We start from the raw sequence: 20,690 nt of genomic DNA, 5'->3' as shown, positions 1-20,690 counted from the left end.
ACAGAAATCTGAACAGACTAGTAATGAGTTAATTGATTGAATGAGTAATCAAAGAAAACTCCAAATGCAGACAGGCAGACAGTTTCACTAGAGAATCCTACCAAACACTTAAAGAAGAATTAACACCAACTCTCCTCAAACTCTTCCAAAATATCAAATAGGAGGAAGCACTTCCAAACTCCTACAAGGACAGCATTCTTTGATACCAAATAAGATACCACAAGGTAAGGGTACCACAAGAAAACTATAGATCAATGTTCCTGATAATACAGATGAAAAATTCTCAACAAAATATAAGCAAACCAAATTCAAGACTACATTAAAAGCATTATACACCATGACTAAGTGGGACTTATCCCTGGGATAGCAAGGATGATTCAACATATGCAAATCAATAAATATAATAAATCACACCAATAAAATGAAAGATAAAATCACATGACCATCTCAATAGATGCAGAAAAAAACATTTGACAAAATACAACATTCTTTCATGATAAAAACCCGTAACAGACAGTTTAGAAGGTAACATACTTCAACATAATAAAGGCCATATATGACAAACCCATATCTAACATTATATTCAATGGAGAAAAATGAAGATGTTTTCCCTAAGATCAGGAACAAGACAAGAATGCTCACTCTCACCGCTCCTATTCAATATAATACTGGAAGTCCTAGCTAGAGCAATAATGCAAGACAAAGAAATAAAGGCATCCAAATCAGAAAGGATAAGTAAAATTGTCATTATTTGTTAATGATATGATCCTATATACAGAAAATCCCAAAGAATCAGTAAAATAAAAAAACTTGGAAATCAATGATTTAGTGAAGTGGCAGGATATAAAATCAACATACAGATATCAATCGCATTCTTTTAATGATGAAGCATCTGAAAAAGAAACCATCCCATTCACAATAGTATCAAAAACAATAAAACACTTAGGAATTAATTTAACCAATGAAGTGACAGATCTGAACAATGAAAACTATAAAACTCTGCTGAAAGAAATCAAGTAAGACACAAACAAATGTAAAGACATCCCATGTTCACAGATCTGAAAAATACTGTTAAAATAGCTGTATTGCCCAAAACCATCTAAAGATTCAATGTAACCCCCTTCAAACTATCAAAGGCATTCTTCAGAGAAACAGAATCCTAAAATTTGTTTGAAAACACAAAAGACACTGAGCAGCCAAAGTAATTCCAAGAAAAAAGAACAAAGCCAGAGGTATCATTCTTCCAGATTTTAAACTATGCTACAAAGCCAACTTAAACTATTACTACAAAGTAATAAAAACAGTATAGTGCTGGCATAAAAATAGACATATTCACCAATGGAACAGAACAGGGAGGCCAGAATTAAATCCTGGTATATACAGTTAACTAATACTTGGCAAAGGGGCCAAGAATATCCAATATGAATAGGAAGATCTTTTCAACAAAAGATGCTGGGAAAACCGCAGAAATACATGCAGAACAATGAAACTGGACACTTATCTCACACCACTCACAAACATAAACTTGAAATGGGTCAAACACTTAAAACATAAGACCTGATACCATAAATTCCTAGAAGATGATGTAGGGAAGAAGCTCATACTGGTCTTGGCAATCATTTTTGGGGCATGACACCAATAGCACAAACAACAATAAAAATTAACAAACAGGACTACATCAAACTCAACAGCTTATGAACAGCAAAAAAACCCCCAACAAAACAAAACAAAAAACAATGAATAAAATGAAAAGGCAACCTACAGAACAGGAGAAAATTTTTGCAAATATATTGGGTAAGGGGTCAATATCCAAAATACAAAAATAACTCCGTTAACACAGTAGAACAAAAATCCCCAATAACCTGATTAAAAAATGGGCAGAACAGACATTTTTCTAAAGAAGACACTAAAATGACCAACAGACAAATGAACAGATACATAAGAGAAATGCAAATCAAAACCACAATTATATCACCTCACACGTCTTGGAATGATTATTGTCAAGACAAGAGACAACAGCTGCTGGTAAGGATGTGGTAAAAAGGGAACCATTATTCATTGTTGGTAGGAATCTATGGAAAACAATATAAAGGTTCCTCAAAAAATTGAAAATAGGTCTACCATATGATCCAGCAATCCCACTTCTGGATATATACACCACAGGAAATGAAAATAGGATCTTGATGAGATAGAGGCACTCTCATGTTTAAAGCAGCATTATTCACAGTAGTCAAGATATAAACAACTCAATTGTCTACCAATGGCTGAATGTATAAAAAAGATGTAGTACATATGCTCAATAGAATATTGAGAAAGGAATACATCCTTCTATCTCTGACAGTATGAATGGACCTTGAGCATATTCTGCTAAGTGAGATAAGCCAGAGAAAGACAAGTACTGTATAATATCACTTATATATGGAATCTAAAAAACCTAAAACTGTAAAAAACAGAGAGTAAATGATGATTACCAAAAGATGGGGGAAAGGGAGTAAGAGGGACTTTAAGAGTACCAGTTGTAATGAGTGGTAAGTAAATCATAGAGACTTATGAACAGTGTAATGAATATAAATAATATACTTATAGAATATAATTATATAATAATTACATAATGTGGTATCACTACATTGACAATATTACAATATATAAATGTATCAAAGTAACATGCTATACACCTTAAACTCACACATCAAATTTATCCAATTAATAAATAAATCAGTGTCATGTTTGTTTTTTTTTAAAGTTTGTATAGTATTGGTGAGGGATAGACATAGATATCAATGGAACAAAATGGAGGCCAGAAATACACTCACAAATATACCCAATTGAATTTTGACAAAGCACAAAAGCAATTTAATAGAGGAAAGAGAGCCCTTTCAACATAAGATGCTGGAGCCACTGGACATCCATAGGCAAAAATATGAACCTCAACCTGTCTTACACCTTTTACAAAAATTAACTCAGTGGATCACAAGTCTAAACATAAGACATAAAACTTTTAGAAAAACCAGAAAACCTACAAGAACTAGGGTTAGGCAAGGAGTCCTTAGACTTCAACCAAACACATGATTCATAAAAGGAAAAATTGTAAGTTTGACTTATCAAACACTTTTGCTGTGTGAAAGACAAGAGGATGAAAAGACAAACTGCATATGGGGAGAAAATATTTGCAAAATATTATCCAATAACTTACATTTAAAATATATAAAGAACTCTTAAAACTCAATAAAACAACCCAACTAATAAATGGACAAGAGGTCTGAACAGATACTTCACTAAAGATGATACACAGATGGCAAATAAGCATATGAAAGATATTCAACGTCTTATCATCAGGGAATTGCAAATTAAAGCAGCAATGAAATACTACTACACAACTACTAGAGTGGCTAAAATCCAAGAAACTGACAATATCAAATGCTAACAAAGATGTGGAGCAACAGGAACTCGCATTCATTTTTGGAAGCAATGCAATATGGTACAGCCACTTTGGTAGAGAGTCTGGGGGATCTTCTTACGAAACAAAACAGATTCAACAGCAACTGTACTCATAGGCTGAGTTGAACTGAAAAGTTAGGACCACATAAAAAGCAACACAGAGACATTAACAGCAGATTCATTCATAATTGCCCCAAACTGGAAGCAACCAAGATTTCCTTCAGCAGGTGAATGGATGTACAAACTAGTATATCCATACAATGGCATATTATCCAGGAATAAAAAGAGATAGATATCAGGTCACAAAAAGACATTGGGAGAACTTTAAATGCCTTTTGCTAAGTGAAAAGAAGTCAGTCTGAAAAGGCTACATACTATATGATTCTAACTATATGACATTTTGGAAAAGGCACATCTTTTACTGTTGTCAGTAAAAGATCAGTGGTTGCTCAGAGGGAGAAAGGAGACAGATGATTAGGTAAAGCACAGGGAATTTTTAGGGTAATGAAACTATTCTGTATGAAACTAGTGGTGGATACATGTTATTATTCATTTGTCAAAACCCACAGAACTGTACAACACAAAGAAGGAATCTTAGTGTAAACTATGGACTATGGTTAATAATAACCTATCAACACTGGTTAATTAACTGTAACAAATGAACCACACTGATGTAAAATGTTAATAGGAGAAACTGTGTGAATGGAGTGGGATGGGGGTGGACTGAGTATATGGAACTGTATGTACTATATCTGCTTAATTATTCTATAAAAGTAAAACTGTACTAAAATGTCAAACTGTATCATTAATCATAAAAGGACAAGCTGAACTAAGGAAAAAATAATTGTAATTATTATACAATAAAGGGCTAGTATTAAAAACTCAACAATAAAAAGCCAGCTAACCCAATTAGAAAATGGACAAAAAATAAGATATGCAGATGGCTAATAAGCCTATAAAAACATGTTCAACAAAATTGAAACCACAATGAGATCACTATACACCTATGAAAAGGGCTAAAATAAAAAGAGTGAAATCATCAAATATTGGTGAGGAGGTGGAGAAACTGGACCACTCATACACTGCTGATGAGAATGTAAAATGGTACAGCCACTCTGAAAATAATTTGACAGTTAAAAAAAATCTAAACACGTAGCTACCATACCACCAAGCAATTGTACTCTTGAGCATTTATCACAAAGAAATGACAATTTATGTTCACAAAAAACCTGTGCATGAGTTTACAGCAGCTATATTCATGACACCCTGAAACTGGAAGCAACACAAATGTCATTTAGATGGTGAGTGGTTAAACTATGGTACTTCCATACCAAGGAATACTACTCAGTAATAAAAAGGAATAAACCGTTGATTCACACAACAACCTGGATGAATCTCCAGAGAATTATGCTGAGATAAAAGAAAGCAGGTCTCAAAATGTTACATGGCTATATGATCCTATTTACATAACACTCTTGAAATGACAAAATTATTAAGTAGAGAACCTTATTGGTGGTTGCTAGGGGTCAGGGAAAAAGTAGAAGAGTGTGTGACAGAAAAAGACAACATGAAGGATTCTTGTGGTGATGGAAACATTCTGTATCTTGACTGTGTCAATGTCAATATCCTGGTTGTGATCATGTACTACACTTCCATAATATGTTGCCACTGGAAATAATGTATGAAGGGTATATGGGATCTCTGTATTATTTCTAACAATTACATGTGAATCTACAATTACCTCAAAATAAGAAGTTTAATTTAAAGAAAACTTGGCTGTTCCTCAAAACCCTAAGTTAACCACTTCCTCTTTGAACCTCAGTACCCTACCTGTACTGATAATATAGTATTATTACACTTTCCATGTTCTATTTTGTTATTCTTCCTCACAACTGTAAGTTTCAAAAGGATGCTTAAAGGCAAGATATGCTGTATTCATCTATGCATGCCTAGCATGTACTATAATCTGACACACTGTAGGTATTTTGTGTTTGTTGAATAAAACAGATATGACAGAGGTAATCACGAAGGCAATTCAATAATTAAACTGCATATATATTAGATTTACCATTTGTATAGATCCTTATTTACTGGTTCTTCTTCAATAGCATGATCTCCTTAGTGATTATCAAAGATTGATTTCTGTTGACTGATTTCAAAGAGTAATTTAGGAGTGGATAAAATTATGTTTCTGCCTTCTCTCCTGCAGAGACAGTTTTTGTTTTCTTTTTGCCACCTCTTTTTTTTTATTAAGGTATTGATATACACTCTTATGAAGGTTTCACATGAAAAAACAATGTGGTTACTAGATTTACCCATATTATGAAGTCCCCACCCATTGCAGTCACTGTCCATCAGTGTAGTAAGATGCCACAGGTTCACTGTTTGCCTTCTCTATGCTACTTGTCTTCCCTGTGACCCCTCACACCATGTGTACTAAACATAATGCCCCTCAGCCCCCTTCTCCCTCCCTCCCACACTCCTCCCCACTGGTAAGCACTAGCCCCTTCTTGGAGTCTGTGTGTCTGCTGCTGTTTTGTTCCTTCAGTTTTGCTTCCTTGTTATACTCCACAAATGAGGGAAATCATATGGCACTTGTCTTTCTCCACCTGGCTTATTTCACTGAGCATAATATCCTCCAGCTCCATCCATGTTGTTGCAAATGGCAGGATTTGTTTCTTTCTTGTGGCTGAATGGTATTCCATTGTGTATGTGTACCATATCTTCTTTATCCATTCATCTTCCATACCTTGGCTAATGTAAATAGTGCTGTGATAAACATAGGGGTGCATATGTCTTTCTGAATCTGAGTAGTTTTCTTTGGGTAAATTCCTTGGAGTGGAGTTCCTGGGTCAAATGGTATTTCTATTTCTATTTTTTTTGAGGACCCTCCATATTGCTTTCCACAATGGTTGAACTAGCTTACATTCCCACCAGCAGTGTAGGAGGAGGGTTCCCTTTTCTCTGCATCCTCACCAGCATTTGTTGTTCTTAGTCTTTTTGATGCCGGTCATCCTGACTGGTGTGAGGTGATATCTCACTGAGGTTTTAATTTGCATTTCCCTAATGATTAGTGATGTAGAGCATCTTTTCTTATGCCTGTTGGCCATCTGAATTTCTTCTTTGGAGAACTGTCTGTTCATATCCTTCACCCATTTTTTAATACGGTTATTTGCTCTTTGGGTGTTGAGGTAGAGACAGTTTCATTTAACTAAATTGAATGCTACCAACCAAACTCAATTTATGAAAAAAAATAGGGATCCTATACATTTCTGACAATGTCTCAAGTACCTGTATTTTGAAGCTATAAGAATGCTTCAGGTACTACATTCATATGGGTAGGAACTTTCTTCTTAATTGAACTGAAAAAAATTAAGTCATAAACACAAGCTAAAATAATAGCTAACTGAAAATGGAAGTAAGTCTGGATAAGATTTAAGCACCCATAGTAGGATACAATAATTAGAGGTGAACAAATAATAAATATATCATTCACATTCTGGTTAATTAACAGATCTAAAAAAAAGGGAAATGAGTATATAAAATAGGAGTTATGCATATAGTGAGAATGGGAATGCCAAAATATTTTTCATCATTTTTCCACACGACCTGTCAATATTCCATACTAATCTAACATATCAGATCTAAAAATGCCATCTGAAACAATTCTTAATTTCAGAGTGCAATAGTCCAAGACTGTGCTGCCTTTTTATGAAAAGCTTTACTTGATGCACTTTCTTTCAAACTGGATATTGTTAGAAGTAGAGTAAAACCTCTATTATCCCAAACTTTACCAGTACTTCTGAAACATCTATTCAAATATTTAATCTAGGAGCCATCTCATCAATTGCAGTATTAATTCGAGATTTAATTAAAAGTAAAACATTTTAATTGTCTCTAATGACTTTTAAGCAGAATAAAAGCTGTTGGGGGAAGCATAAAAATCTTTTTATCAGTAAAGGGACCCTGGTATTTCTTTCTTGATTTTTGTATGTTGAGATTTCCATTAGAGTAGCACCTCTGATCTGTCTCTGCCCTGATTTCTCACTCTTTTCTGAGAAACTTTACAGATACTTCCTTAGAATCTGATGAAGTAGAGAATGCTATCAGGTAACATGTCCAAGGTGCATGATTCCAGAATATTCTATTGCCTCTCAACCATTCATAAATAGTATAATAAGAGGAAGCAATATTCAAACCTACTTGTTTCCATATTTGCTCAACACCATATCCACTTACAACCTCTCTTCTTTACAGTCTACTAGTATTTACTTAAGTGTGGTCAGTAGGAGTACCCTGACACATATGTTAAAAATGTAAACTTTGGGATCACCCTAATCCTATTGCAACCTGGACATGTTACCTGATAACTTTCAGCTCTACTTTCTGCATAGGTTTAATGAAAGATATAAAAAAATTGATTTGAACTGTCAAGTTTTTTTCAGTTCTTGAGAAAACATACATACTTCATCATACAGATATTCCTTGACTTATGATGGGGTTATGTTCTGATAATCTATTGTAAATTGAAAATATTTTAAGTCAGAAATGCATTTAATATACCTAACCTGCAAAATATCATGGCTTACACTAGCCTACCTCAAACGTGCTCAGAACACTTATATTGGCGTATAGTTGTCAAAATCATCTAACATTTATAATAAGGTGTTGAACATCTCATGTAATTTACTGAGTACTGTACTGTGTTGAAAGTGAAAAACAGAATGGTTGTTACGGGTACAAGATGGTTGTAACTGTATGAAGCTGACTGGGAGCTGTGGTTCAGTGCTGCTGCCCAGCATTAGGAGAGAGTATCCTAGTGAGTATAACTAGCCTTGGTAAAAGATCAAAATGCACAGTTTGAAGTACGATTTCTACTGAATGTGTACTGCTTTCACACAATTGTAAAGGTAAAAAGTTGTAAGTCAGGGACCATCTGTACATTCGTAACTGAGCAGGAGGAACATTATAGAACAGGTCCTAGGCTTTCCGCTTATCTTTCTTCAGTGATTCAGTCTTTTCTATACCAGCTATGAAACAAGGTGTAAGCTTCAATATTCTACTTTGGTAGATCCTCATTTTCTTTTTTTTAAAAAGTAATTGATTGAGGTAAATTCACATACCATAAAATTAACCATTTTAAAGAAAACAGTTCAGGGTATTTAATGCATTTATAGTGTTGTGCAGTCCATTTAGTTCCAAAACCCCATTGTCTGTTTTTCTTTTTAAGTGTAATTGTTTTTTTTACATTTTCTAATTGAAGTATCATTGGTATATAATCTTATATTGGTTTCAAGTATACAATACAGTGGTTCAACAGTTAGTCATATTACTAAATCCTCACCCCTACTAGTGCAGTTACTATCTGTCAACATAGAAATATGTTACAGAACCATTAACTATATCCTCCATGCTGTACTACCATCCTTATGACCAACTTATATTACGATTGAGAATTTTTGTGCCACTTTATCCCTCCCCCTCCCCACTGACCCATCCAACCCCTCCCCCATGGTAACCACTAGTCACTTCTCAGTGTCTATGAGTCTACTAATGTTTTGTTCACTCTGTTTTGCTTTTTTATATTCCACAAATAAGTGAACTCATATGGTATTTGTCCTTCTCTGACTTATTTAACATAATCCCCACTAGGTCCATATCTCCATAATGCTTTCCACAGTGGCTGCACTAATTTACATTCCCATTAACGGTGTAGGAGGATTCCATTTCTCCACATTCTCGCCAACACTTTTTATTTCTTATCTTTTGGATATTGGCCATTCTAACTGGTGTGAGGTGGTATATCACTGCGGTTTTGATTTGCATTTCCCTGATGATTAGATGCTCATTTCCTTTGACAATACTTCCTAGTAAGGATAAAATAGTTGCAAACAGCACAACTCTGCCATTAAAAGAAATATGCTCTTGGGACTATTCATATGCAACTAAAAAATATTTTTAGAGAGCCCCGAGAATCCCAACAAAGAAATACAACATGTCAATGTGATATTTAAACAGTAAGAAGATGCCCTATTAAATAACAGCACTCTTTTTTTTAATATGGAGAAAATACAGCTTTTAAGAAAAATTTCTTCACTCTAAAAACTTCCATGAAAAACCAAATCTTACACTTCAAAGTACCAATGATACTAAATATTAGGTCACTGATCTTTCTTATCTGTTTACTACAGATAAGAATATTCAATGGCAATGTGGCAATATTCCTTTTTTTAAATAACAATATATATTAAGAAAACAGCTAGCCAGCTTTAGGTACCTAATTGTCTCTGGTATCACTTAATAAATGAATCTTAAGACCCTAATAAAGAATACAACTCTAAGCAAATTATTATGTCAAACCATTCTCCCACCACTTGAAATAACACTAATCTGTTAGTATTGGTTTCCTTCAACTGAAGAATGACTTTCAATTCGGGCTGGCTTCACATTGCTTTTACTAATAAAAGCGTGAAAGTGTTGATGTTTAATAACTAGCTGTTTCTGGCAATGTCTTTGGTTTTTCATGAGTGGCCATTATGACCAAAAGATCAGAAAGTGGGCCTATCCCCTTAAAAGTACAGTTTGAATTATTCTCCCCCAATGTATCTTTGTGCTTTCCCAACTGAAATTTATTTGGTACTTGTAGCAATAGCAACTGCCCTATCTGATCTTTCTGTCTTTGTTTACTGCAAGTTTAACATTTTACCTTTGGAAGATCTCAGAGCATTCTATAAGCTTAGAAGGCAGTATGGTAGAATGAGAATAATTCTAAAACCTGGGTGTGAATTCTTGTTACTTACTACCTGATTTTGCAGTTACACTGTTTGTATTCAGATTCATAATCAAGGTTCTTCCATTTCATAGCTGTATGGCTTTGGCAAGTAACTTAACCTTTCTGCTTTCAATTTCCTCACCTGTAAAATGATGACCAAGTGCTTACCTCTCCTTGACCTAACTCTAGTCAGGCTCCTCTATGCTCTCTAGTCATCAAACTTGGTGTTTGTCCCTCTCAAGCCTGTATTACCCAGTTACATGTAGCAAGAATCTTGTTAAGTCAGTTTAGAGAGGATCCCTTACCCTCCATATCTGATCACCTTTGGTATCTCAACAAATTCTTCATCGTTCACCCCTGGTATGTGATCACCTTGGTCTGCCTTCAGCAAGAATCCTGCCAAGTTGGTTTAGCCAGAATCATCCCTTACCCTGATGCTTCTTTTCAGTAAATTTTCATCCACTACCCACCCCCCACTGCCCCACTGCCCACTGCTCCTTGGTTATAATTCCCACTTATTTGTTCTGTATGCAGAATTGAGCTCAGCTCTTTATTTAGATCTCTTTACCTCTACTGCAACAGTTCCTGAATAAAATTTGCTTTTGACCCATTAACTACTGTCTATCTCTGATTGTAATACCTCCTAGGGTTGCTGTGAGGATTAAATGAATTAATAGATGTTAAATGCCTAAAAGAATGTCTGGCCAAAAATTTATTCAACAAGTATTAGCTTTTGATAATACCATTATTCTTCATCTAGTATTTGCAGGTGCTTTGCATTATTTTTGACAAGCCACTGTATAATATTCCATGTACAATACAGTCACTATAATTATTCTCCTATTGTTATACATTCGATTACTTCAGTTTTTTACTATATAAGGCTGTGAACATACATTTATTTTTACCCACCTCTCTAATTACTTGTTTAGAAAAAGTTATGGAAAGAATTGCTAGGTCAAAAGGTTATAAATTATTGTCGGACTTTTAACAGAATGACTAAATTACTTACCAATTTATATTCTATCAACGGAATGAGTGTTCCTCATTCCTCATCCTTGCCAACAATGAGCATCATCACTTCTTTGATTAAATAATTTGCTTTGGCTTCAGGCCTGGCCATGTGACTTGTTTCAGCCAGTGGGAGGTTAACAGATAGATACAAAACAAGAGGAGACTTAAAAGGTGTTTGTGTAACAGGAATTGTTTCTGCTAGTACCAGGTGAAGAGTTTTCTTTAGTAACTGCTGTCCCTTCAGTTACAGTCTTAGGTAAAAGACCCAAACCCAGCCTGCAGGGAAGAGCCAAAAGCCCAGCAGGTACAGTGGCCTGAAGCGGTACTATCCAGCTGAGCCCAGCCTACGTCTGCCAATTCCCATAGATGCATAAGTGAGAAAAAAATTACTGCTTTTGTAAACTACTGATTTTTCGTGTGGCAAATTATGTAACAATAACTAGTACACTTATGGTATTACATTATAAAACTCTGAAGAAAAGAGATCCATATGTAATCTACAACTTTTGTTCCCTACAGTAACATATACCTAGCAGGAACTTAAGGCCTTATAGTATATTTGCCTGCTCATTTTCTCTCTTTTTCTTTTCTCTCTGATGAAAACATATAGATACTTTTCTTGATGTTTATACATTTACCAACAATATGTTAACACAATTTACCAGCAATATTTATAATCATGTAGAACTACATAATATATAAATTAAAATGAATATTAAAAATTCTATTTGCAGGCAACTGTCTTTTAATTCCTTTCCAATTAGACAAATTGCTCCACTAAGATGAATTCACAAATAATGTTCACTTTTCTAAACATTACAGAGCCTCTACCAATTTCTAAGTAATAATACAGACTGTTTTTAAACTTTCAACTTGTGCATGTTTCAAAAGCAATACAATTTATTTAGAAGTGATAACAAACTAAATTAGTTGCAAGAGCAATGAAGAAAACAAAGGTGACTACAGACACTAAAATTTCTCTTAAATTTTTTAAACGTGACAAAGGAAATTTAATTTATTTAAAGCTACAATTAATATTTTAAAGCAACTTAAGGTGAAATAGGATTTTAAGCATAATATTTATAAAATCACTTAACATTAGCCATTTTATAAGGCCAAAGTAGATAAGTTATTCAAGAAGTTATTTGTTAAAGTCAAACTATTAATCAGAAGCAAATAATATCTCACATTTGACTTTATAGCATTAGCAGGATTTAAGCCAATACGGACAAATGATAAATTCTAAAATAATTTATTTCTTTTCTGCATTACTAGTTAAGGCTAGGGAAATTATACCAGAATATATCACATTTCAGAAGAGTTAAAGACTTGAGCTACTTTCAATAGTAAACCAAATGAGCTGTTTTTGCGTATGTCTTAAAAAAAAAAGTCAATGGAACAAGTTTCCCTAGAGAATTTAAAAAAAATTAGTGTTTCTATTATGGTACAACAAGACTAAAACTTGGAAATTCTGGCATAGCAGCCTATTATTCAGGGTAGAAAAAGGGTTACAAACTGGCCATAGCCCCAGAGAGGAAGCCCTTCAGGACTATGTGTGCTCACTCAAAACAATGAGATGACTATCTGCACTGAGGACCCTGCACTACTGCTGAGGAATCCTCATTAGGAGGCACAACACCCCTTAAGAGTGTTAAACAAGAAGGGATCTGGGTACTGGAAAACAATCAAGCAAACAAACATGAACGAACACAAATTTTAAATGAGCAGAGAATATCTCTTTTTTCCAAGTATTTTTAAAAACCTAATAGCAAATGCTTGTTAGCAACTGCTAACAAAAAAGTCTAAAGCAAAATACAAAGTATTTTTAAAAGAAGTTTTATTCTCCTATATATTAAGAGAACTGTAAAAAGCAAAATCCACTAATTTCTGAATACTTTAGAATTTTAGAAATTGTAAATGAAAAACAGAATCTGATGATGTGCTCTCTTCCCATTAACGGGTTAGAAATAACAACCCAATGGCTTTTTTTAATTATGTACCTCCCACAGGCTTTTCCTGTCAAAGCCAAGAAATTTCAAGGACACACAAAAACCATTTAAAGCACTTTCCTGTCTCCTCCAATCCCAAATCCAACAAAAAACTTTAGGAGCTGGCTTCAAATTTAGGCTTGTAATGAAATGTGAATTCTTAAAATACAGAGATTGGCTGCTAGCTAAATTCCTTTGTTTCTAAAATCAGTGGTGGAAAATAAAATATACTGAAATGTTTAAAATGTTGTCTTCTTCCTACTCTGAGGGCAAGCTGTAGTATTATCATACTTTGTCTCCCTAAAATGGGTCTATGACCTTTCTTTCACTTAAAAAAAAATAATTCTAGGTACAGAGGTAACTCATGCATCTCCATTTTTATAAATCACACACAGCATAAGACACAGCCTTTGAAACAATCTTGAAAATGCCGCCAATAATGCTGTTACTATGGTAACTCTTGTAAGATAGTTCTAAAGACTCAGTTCCCTGAGTCTGAATAAGGTTACCTCACCATCTTCTAATCATTCCCACTCATAAAATTTATCTATTGCAATTACACATATACATTCAACAGAAAAAGATCTACTACATTAGCCATACAGAATCTATTCTTTTGGCTCAATGATTATTTCCAAAGTCTATGTTTTCTAATGCTTTTTCTCCTGGAATACTGTGTAATAATTATTAAAATTGACAATACATTTGTAATGTTATTTTAATCAACTATAGCTAATAATCAGCACAATGATAATTACACCACAAAAAGAAAAAATCTCTTAGCATCTTCTAGCAACCAGGAATTAAAAATTTCAATTTACACATATGCGTCAGACAAAAGTCATTAAAACATAAAAATATATTACATTGAAATAATGTTCAATGGGAAAACAGCCAACATTATATTTAACAGAAAGAAGCTGAAAGCTTTTCCTTTAAGATTGGGAAAAAGACAAGGATGCCCACTCTCCCCACTTTTATTCAACATAGTACTGGAGGTCCCAGCCACAGCAATCAGACAACACAAAGAAATAAAAAGCATCCAGATTGGCAAGGAAGAAGTCAAACTGTCCCTGTTTGCAGATGACATTATATTGTACATAAAAAACCCTAAAGAATCCACTCTAAAACTACTAGATCTAATATCTGAATTCAGCAAAGTTGCAGGATACAAAATTAATACACAAAAATCTGTCGCATTCCTACACACTAACGATGAACTAGAGAAAGAGAAATCATGAAAACAATTCCATTCACAATTGCATCAAAAAGAATAAAATACCTAGATATAAACCTAACCAAGGAAGTGAAAGACCTATACTCTGAAAACTACAAGACACTCATGAAATGAAAGAAGATACCAATAAATGGAAACATATCCCGTGTTCATGGATAGGAAGAATTAATATTGTCAAAATAGTCATCCTGCCTAAAGCAATCTACAGATGCAATGCAATCCCTATCAAAATACCAACAGCATTCTTCAATGAAACTACAGCAAATAGTTCTAAACTTCATACGGAACCACAAAAGACCTCGAATAGCCAAAGCAATCCTGAGAAGGAAGAATAAAGCAGGGGGAATTATGTTCCCTAACTTCAAGCTCTACTATAAAGCCACAGTAATCAAGACAATTTGGTCCTGGCACAAGAACAGACCCATAGACTAATGGAACAGACCAGAGAGCCCAGATATAAACCCAACCATATATGGTCAATTAATATATGATAAAGGAGCCATGGACATACAATGGGGAAATGACAGCCTCTTCAACAACTGGTGTTGGCAAAACTGGACAGCTACATGCAAGAAAATGAAACTGGATTATTGTCTAACCCCATACACAAAAGTAAACTCAAAATGGATCAAAGACCTGAATGTAAGTCATGAAACCATAAAACTCTTCAAAGAAAACATAGGCAAAAATCTCTTGAATATAAACATGAGCAACTTTTTCCTGAATGCATCTCCTTGGGCAAGGGAAACAAAAGCAAAAATGAACAAATGGGACTATATCAAGCTCAGAAGCTTCTGTACAGCAAAGGACACCATCAGCAGAACAAAAAGGCATCCTAAAGTATGGGAGAATATATCTGACAAGGGGTTAACATCCAAAATATATAAAGCACTCACACGCTTCAACACCCAAAAAGGAAATAACCGTATAAAAAATGGGCAGAGGATATGAACAGACAGTTCTCCAAAGAAGAAATTCAGGTGGCCAATAGGCACCTGAAAAGATGCTCCACATCGTTAATTATCAGGGAAATGCAAATTAAAACCACAATGACGTATCACCTCATACCAGTCAGGATTGCCAACATAGAAAAAACTAGGAACAACAAATGCTGGCGAGGATGCAGAGAAAGGGAAACCCTCCTACATTGCTGGTGGGAATGTAAACTAGTTCAACTATAGTGGAAAGCAGTATGGAGGTTCCTCAAAAAACTCAAAATAGAAATACCATTTGACCCAGGAATTCCACTCCTAGAAATTTACCCTAAGAATGCAGCAGTCCAGTTTGAAAAAGACATATGCACCCCTATGTTTATTGCAGCACTATTTACAATAGCCAAGAAATGGAAGCAACCTAAGTATCCATCAGTAGATGAACGGATAAAGAAGATGTGGTACATATACACAATGGAGTATTATTCAGCCATAAGAAGAAAACAAATCCTACCATTTGCAACAACATGGATGGAGCTAGAGGGTATTATGCTCAGTGACATAAGCCAGGTGGAGAAAGACGAGTATAAAATGATTTCACTCATCTCCGGAACATAAGAACAAAGCAAAAACTGAAAGAACAAAACAGCAGTAGACTCACAGAACCTAAAAATGGACTAACAGTTACCAAAGGGAAAGGGACTGGGGAGGATGGGTGGGAAGGGAGGGATAAGGGCAATTAGGGGCATTATGATTATCACACATAATGTGTATGTGGGGGCAACGTGCAAGGCAGTGTAGCACAGAGAAGACAAGTAGTGACTCTATAGCATCTTCCTACACTGGACAGTGACCGTAATGGGGTATGTGGTGGGGACTTGATAATGGGGGGAATCTAGTAACCACAATGTTGTTCATGTGATTTTATATTAATGATACCAAAAAAAAAATCTCTAAAAAAAAAAATTCAATGGGAAAGAGATGTTAGATTTTTTACTACTGTAGAATTGCTTCATTTAAAAAAACATCATGGTATTATGCCTTTATATTTAGATTACCTGGATACATTACTGTGTATATTTCTTACTGAATAGTATCAGTATAAAGATATGTTATGCCCTAAAATACTCATCAAAAAAGGCGTACTCATTTTTTACCCAGGATGGGAGAGAAGTGAAGGGTTCTTCAGTCATAGGGTACACCATGTATCAAATCAGTTGCCTGATTCATAAATACTCTGGTAATAACCTTCTGAATTATGATTCTTGTCCAGTATTCCTGGAAACAATATTCCTAAACAAGAGTTAAAATTATGTGAGCTTTGAGGATGTGTTTCCTTCACTGAGATACCTATTTAAATTATATTCTTTAACAAGAGTACCTACATAATGGTAAAATTATTGATTGTATTATCAGTATTACTGTAATCACAGAATCTACTGCAAAGGTAGAAGTATGTTATAAAGTGTTCTGCTGGAACAAATCACAAGCCTTACAAAAAAGCCATCACCCTAATTTTTCAAGACCATCAGACATACTTCGGTTAAGCAGCAGTTCTAGAGCACTAGCTAAGCCTCCTAAAATACAGTGTCTCAATTAAAGAAAAAAAAATAACTGAAAAAAATTTACTGAAGTATTTAAAAATAATCTTAATAATCCAATCAGTAACATTTCTTTAATGTCCACAGATGAGACTGCACCTCTGAGGTAGGGGCTGCTATTGATTTAAACAGACCAAGATGGAAAGCACTTTAGTAAAAGGAAGCAAAATCTTTGATTGACAGTTCTTGGAAAAAGGTTAAAAATTCAAAAGGACTCACTGCATGTGGCTCAGAACCTAAAAGCTTTTTTCTCCTCCCAACAGAAGAGCAGTCTCAAGTAATAATTCGTTGCCATGGAGATAAGAAACTAGAGAGATCAGAGAACTCAATTTGCAGTTAAATGAGCTGGAAACAAGCCTTACTACTACGTGAAGGAAGGCGATTAAAAATATACATGATTGCCGGAGGGAATATTTTTCACCGAGCATTTCCTAACCTCATTAATGAACAAGAAATCTAAAAAAACAAATGAAAATCCAAGGTGTCCAGAGAATGAGTCCAGTAAAAATAATTCAGGACTTCAAACATTATCACAAATCCTTCCTATTCTGGATGACTTTGACTCTTCTTTATGGTACTTTTTAGTAAATGTTGTAATGACACTACATTTATCTCTAAGAACAAACTAGTATAACTGAGGGAACTGGAAAAGAGAACATGACAAATGGAAAAGTAATCAGAGTAAGAAATAGATTGAAGCAGTAAAAATGTGGGTTTTGAAAAATCTCTTCACAATCACAGAATACCTTTGTGAGTGCTGTAAAGGGCTGCAAACGTCACGGTGAAGAAAGTTGTGGAGTATTTCCCAGCATTAACTAAATGAGGAAAGGCCCTTTTTGTGTCTCGGTATCGGCGCAGGCACTGGATGAAGCGAAGCCAAGCAGGAATGCACTGAACAATGGCTCGCACACCATATGAATATTTGTGGCAAATTTCTGGTTCTGTGAAGATTTCAAAGAAGAAAGAATTACAATTTTAAAATGTAACTTGTTCACATTACTTAGTCATTTGTTGTAACTGGTAGCAAATCCATAAAAGTAAGGAGCTTGGGTTTCAGAATCACTTTCTCTTTGCAATTATTATATTTCTCAAACATATTAGTGGTAGGTAAGATGAGGAGAGAACATGAAATACACAGGCGGTGCCACGTGGGAAAATCTGCCCTCTCATATTTCTGACTATGTGCTCTGGAATCACTTTCTTTGGAGTGTGGTAAAGCTATAAGAAAATGAGAAGATGACTATACTAATCAAAGAGAAAAAAAATCAGTTAGCTCTAAAACTGGAAACATCTGGAAAGCCTACAAAAATCTCTGATGACTTCAATTTCATGAACTCCAAACCACTACAGTATAATATATTCCCTATAAGTTGTACATGCTCTTGTATTTTTTTTAAACAAAGAGCCAAGTTTGTATTTTTAAATGAAAAGAATGGAGCTGGTAAATCAATTTTTCTTCAAATTCTGGTAACATACTATAGTGTGATTAAGCTACAACACAGTTGTGATCTGCTGGCAATCAATGAAAATGTATTGGCAATGGCTCCATTAACTTTTGTTAGTCAATGTTAACATAACCTGTCTACACTTGTCATTTAGGTAAAATTCTTTAATAAGCTGAACTCCTGGCATAAACCACGAGTGGGAAAAAGAGCTAGAAGAAAAATGATGTCCCCTGTAAGAATTAAAAAACAATTATAATGACTTTCTCAAAATACTTTATCTAATTCTAAATAATCAGTATTTTTAACTGTTATAAAGCAATACTGTGATGGCAACTGTTGACACTAAAGCATTTGTGATATAACCACCAATGAAATAGAATTATTTTTTTAGTTTTAGAATTCTTTAAGTTGTAAATCTCTTGGCAGATGGATGGCTAAAATCGTAACATTTAAGAGCCAAATTAAATCAGATAAAGAGATTGCTAAAAGAGTGCCAGTATATTTAATTAAGTTTGTAATACTATTGGATGAGTTTTCACCATGATCTTCGATTTCTCAGTTATCATTTCCAATATTTCTTGGTTTATATTGGCAGTATGGTAGTGTGGATGCACATTCATACCCTACCTTCTGAATCATTTGGCAACAGGGCCCCACTTTCATCCCATTTGAGCTCAAAACTGTAGAAGCAGATCATATATTCCAGGTCCATCAGTATCACTGACAGGCTGTTCAGCTGATCGGCCAGCCAGAAATCAGCAAAGCCTACCTTATGGAAGGGGGCTGTAAATACTCGAAACTGGGAGAAAGGGAAAAAATCAGAAAACACAGAAACAAGAAAATTCATATATAATTTCTCTAATTCATGTCTGACTATACAGCATGATTATTTTAGCTGATAAAATGGGAATCAACAAATCAATCAGAAACACAAGGACCTAGCGACAGTGGCTAGGTAGAGAATTAGTAGTGAAGGGAATGAGTTGAATGGATAACTAAGTAAGAAAATAAAGGCAGGGTTGGGGAGAAGGCAGGAATAGCTACAGTTAGAAAATAGGAAGCAGAGAGGTGGGAAATGTTCTGGAAAGCAGAGAGTGGCGGAAGGCAGAAGTACTGAGAAGATGCCTGGTGTTACATTCTAGAGAAAATTTTGTGAGAGACCCATGTGCTATGATAGTTTCTGGAATATTCTCCCGTCTTAGCTGGATGGGAACTTAGCTAACTGAATACAAAGCTTTTCTTTGCCTACAAAGGGCAGGATAGAAAGGGAAAGTGGAACATCACCTGAAGCATGCCTGTTACCTAACCAAAGGCACTTCTCTAATGCCAGTGATGACTGTATGCCTTGAAATTCTGACTCAAAAACCAGCCTACAACCCACTCTTACGAAAATAGTGATAAATGAATTCACGTTAAATGTACTGAGTATTAATCCAAGTTGTCCATTTTTCTCATAATGCATTTTTCATAATCCATTAACTGTAACACTTCTCTGAGCTAGGTACTATCCCCATCTCCATTTTACAGAACGACTACAACACATGCATCTTGACTTGTTCTGCGGAAGCCTGAAAAGGGAAACCCTAGCAATGCAGATGAAGGCTTAGATACTAGTGTAATCACCAGAAACAGGCTCCAACTGTGCAGAATGCCTTGCAAGGGGACTCAAGTGAAGATGGAATGAAGGCAGCTTTAATCAGCACCTTGTCAGACCCATAGGTAAAAATGGACTCCTAAAACAAGGAATTCTGACTAAGCAGCAGTTTTGAGAAAGTGAGTCCAAACCTACAGATCTCCAGCCATCTAGCTATATTCATTTAGTGGACATATTCAGGCTGGGAAATTAATTTGGCCGGTACCTTCTAATCTTTCTCTAAATATTTCCCTTTATTATTTCAGGAGATAAATGGCTATATTACAAATCAATTATGGGGATCAAGTATCTGTGACAGGTATTGCCTTGGGGCTTTGGTGTTAGACCAGGTTGTCCGCAGGACACAATATAGGCTTTGAGACATTACTTTCTGGAGCTGATAGATTTTGAGTCTCTTGGCTTAGTCTCTTGATCATTTTCTTCCTCTTTCAGCAAGTTGTGAAGTCAGTCAGAGAGATAAGCTGTATTATTTGCAACCATAAGATTTAACAAACTCTTTTCTTTTGGTGGGGAGAGGGTTCAGGGGTTGAATATTAGTCATTTATGAATGAAGAGGTTCTGGTACCAGTTTATATAGTATTTTAAGCATACTAGGGCACAGGATAGACT

At 35.0% G+C, this 20,690-nt stretch overlaps 1 protein-coding gene across 1 annotated transcript in view; it reads right to left on the bottom strand.

Annotated features, from left to right (window-relative positions):
* Positions 1-20,690, bottom strand: part of XPR1 (xenotropic and polytropic retrovirus receptor 1) — a 232,685-nt gene that overhangs the window by 29,877 nt on the left and 182,118 nt on the right. Inside the window, exons 10-11 of the mRNA XM_037021098.2 lie at positions 19,055-19,226; positions 17,729-17,923 (exon numbers count right to left, since the gene is read on the bottom strand). Of these exons, the coding sequence (XP_036876993.2) occupies positions 17,729-17,923; positions 19,055-19,226 (367 nt within the window). The remainder of the gene's footprint in view (positions 1-17,728; positions 17,924-19,054; positions 19,227-20,690) is intronic.

Source organism: Manis javanica, chromosome 11, assembly GCF_040802235.1.
Source record: "Manis javanica isolate MJ-LG chromosome 11, MJ_LKY, whole genome shotgun sequence".
Classification (NCBI taxonomy): domain Eukaryota; kingdom Metazoa; phylum Chordata; class Mammalia; order Pholidota; family Manidae; genus Manis; species Manis javanica.
The sequence above is the reverse complement of the archived record's forward strand: the minus strand, read 5'-3'. Positions and strand labels throughout refer to the sequence as shown.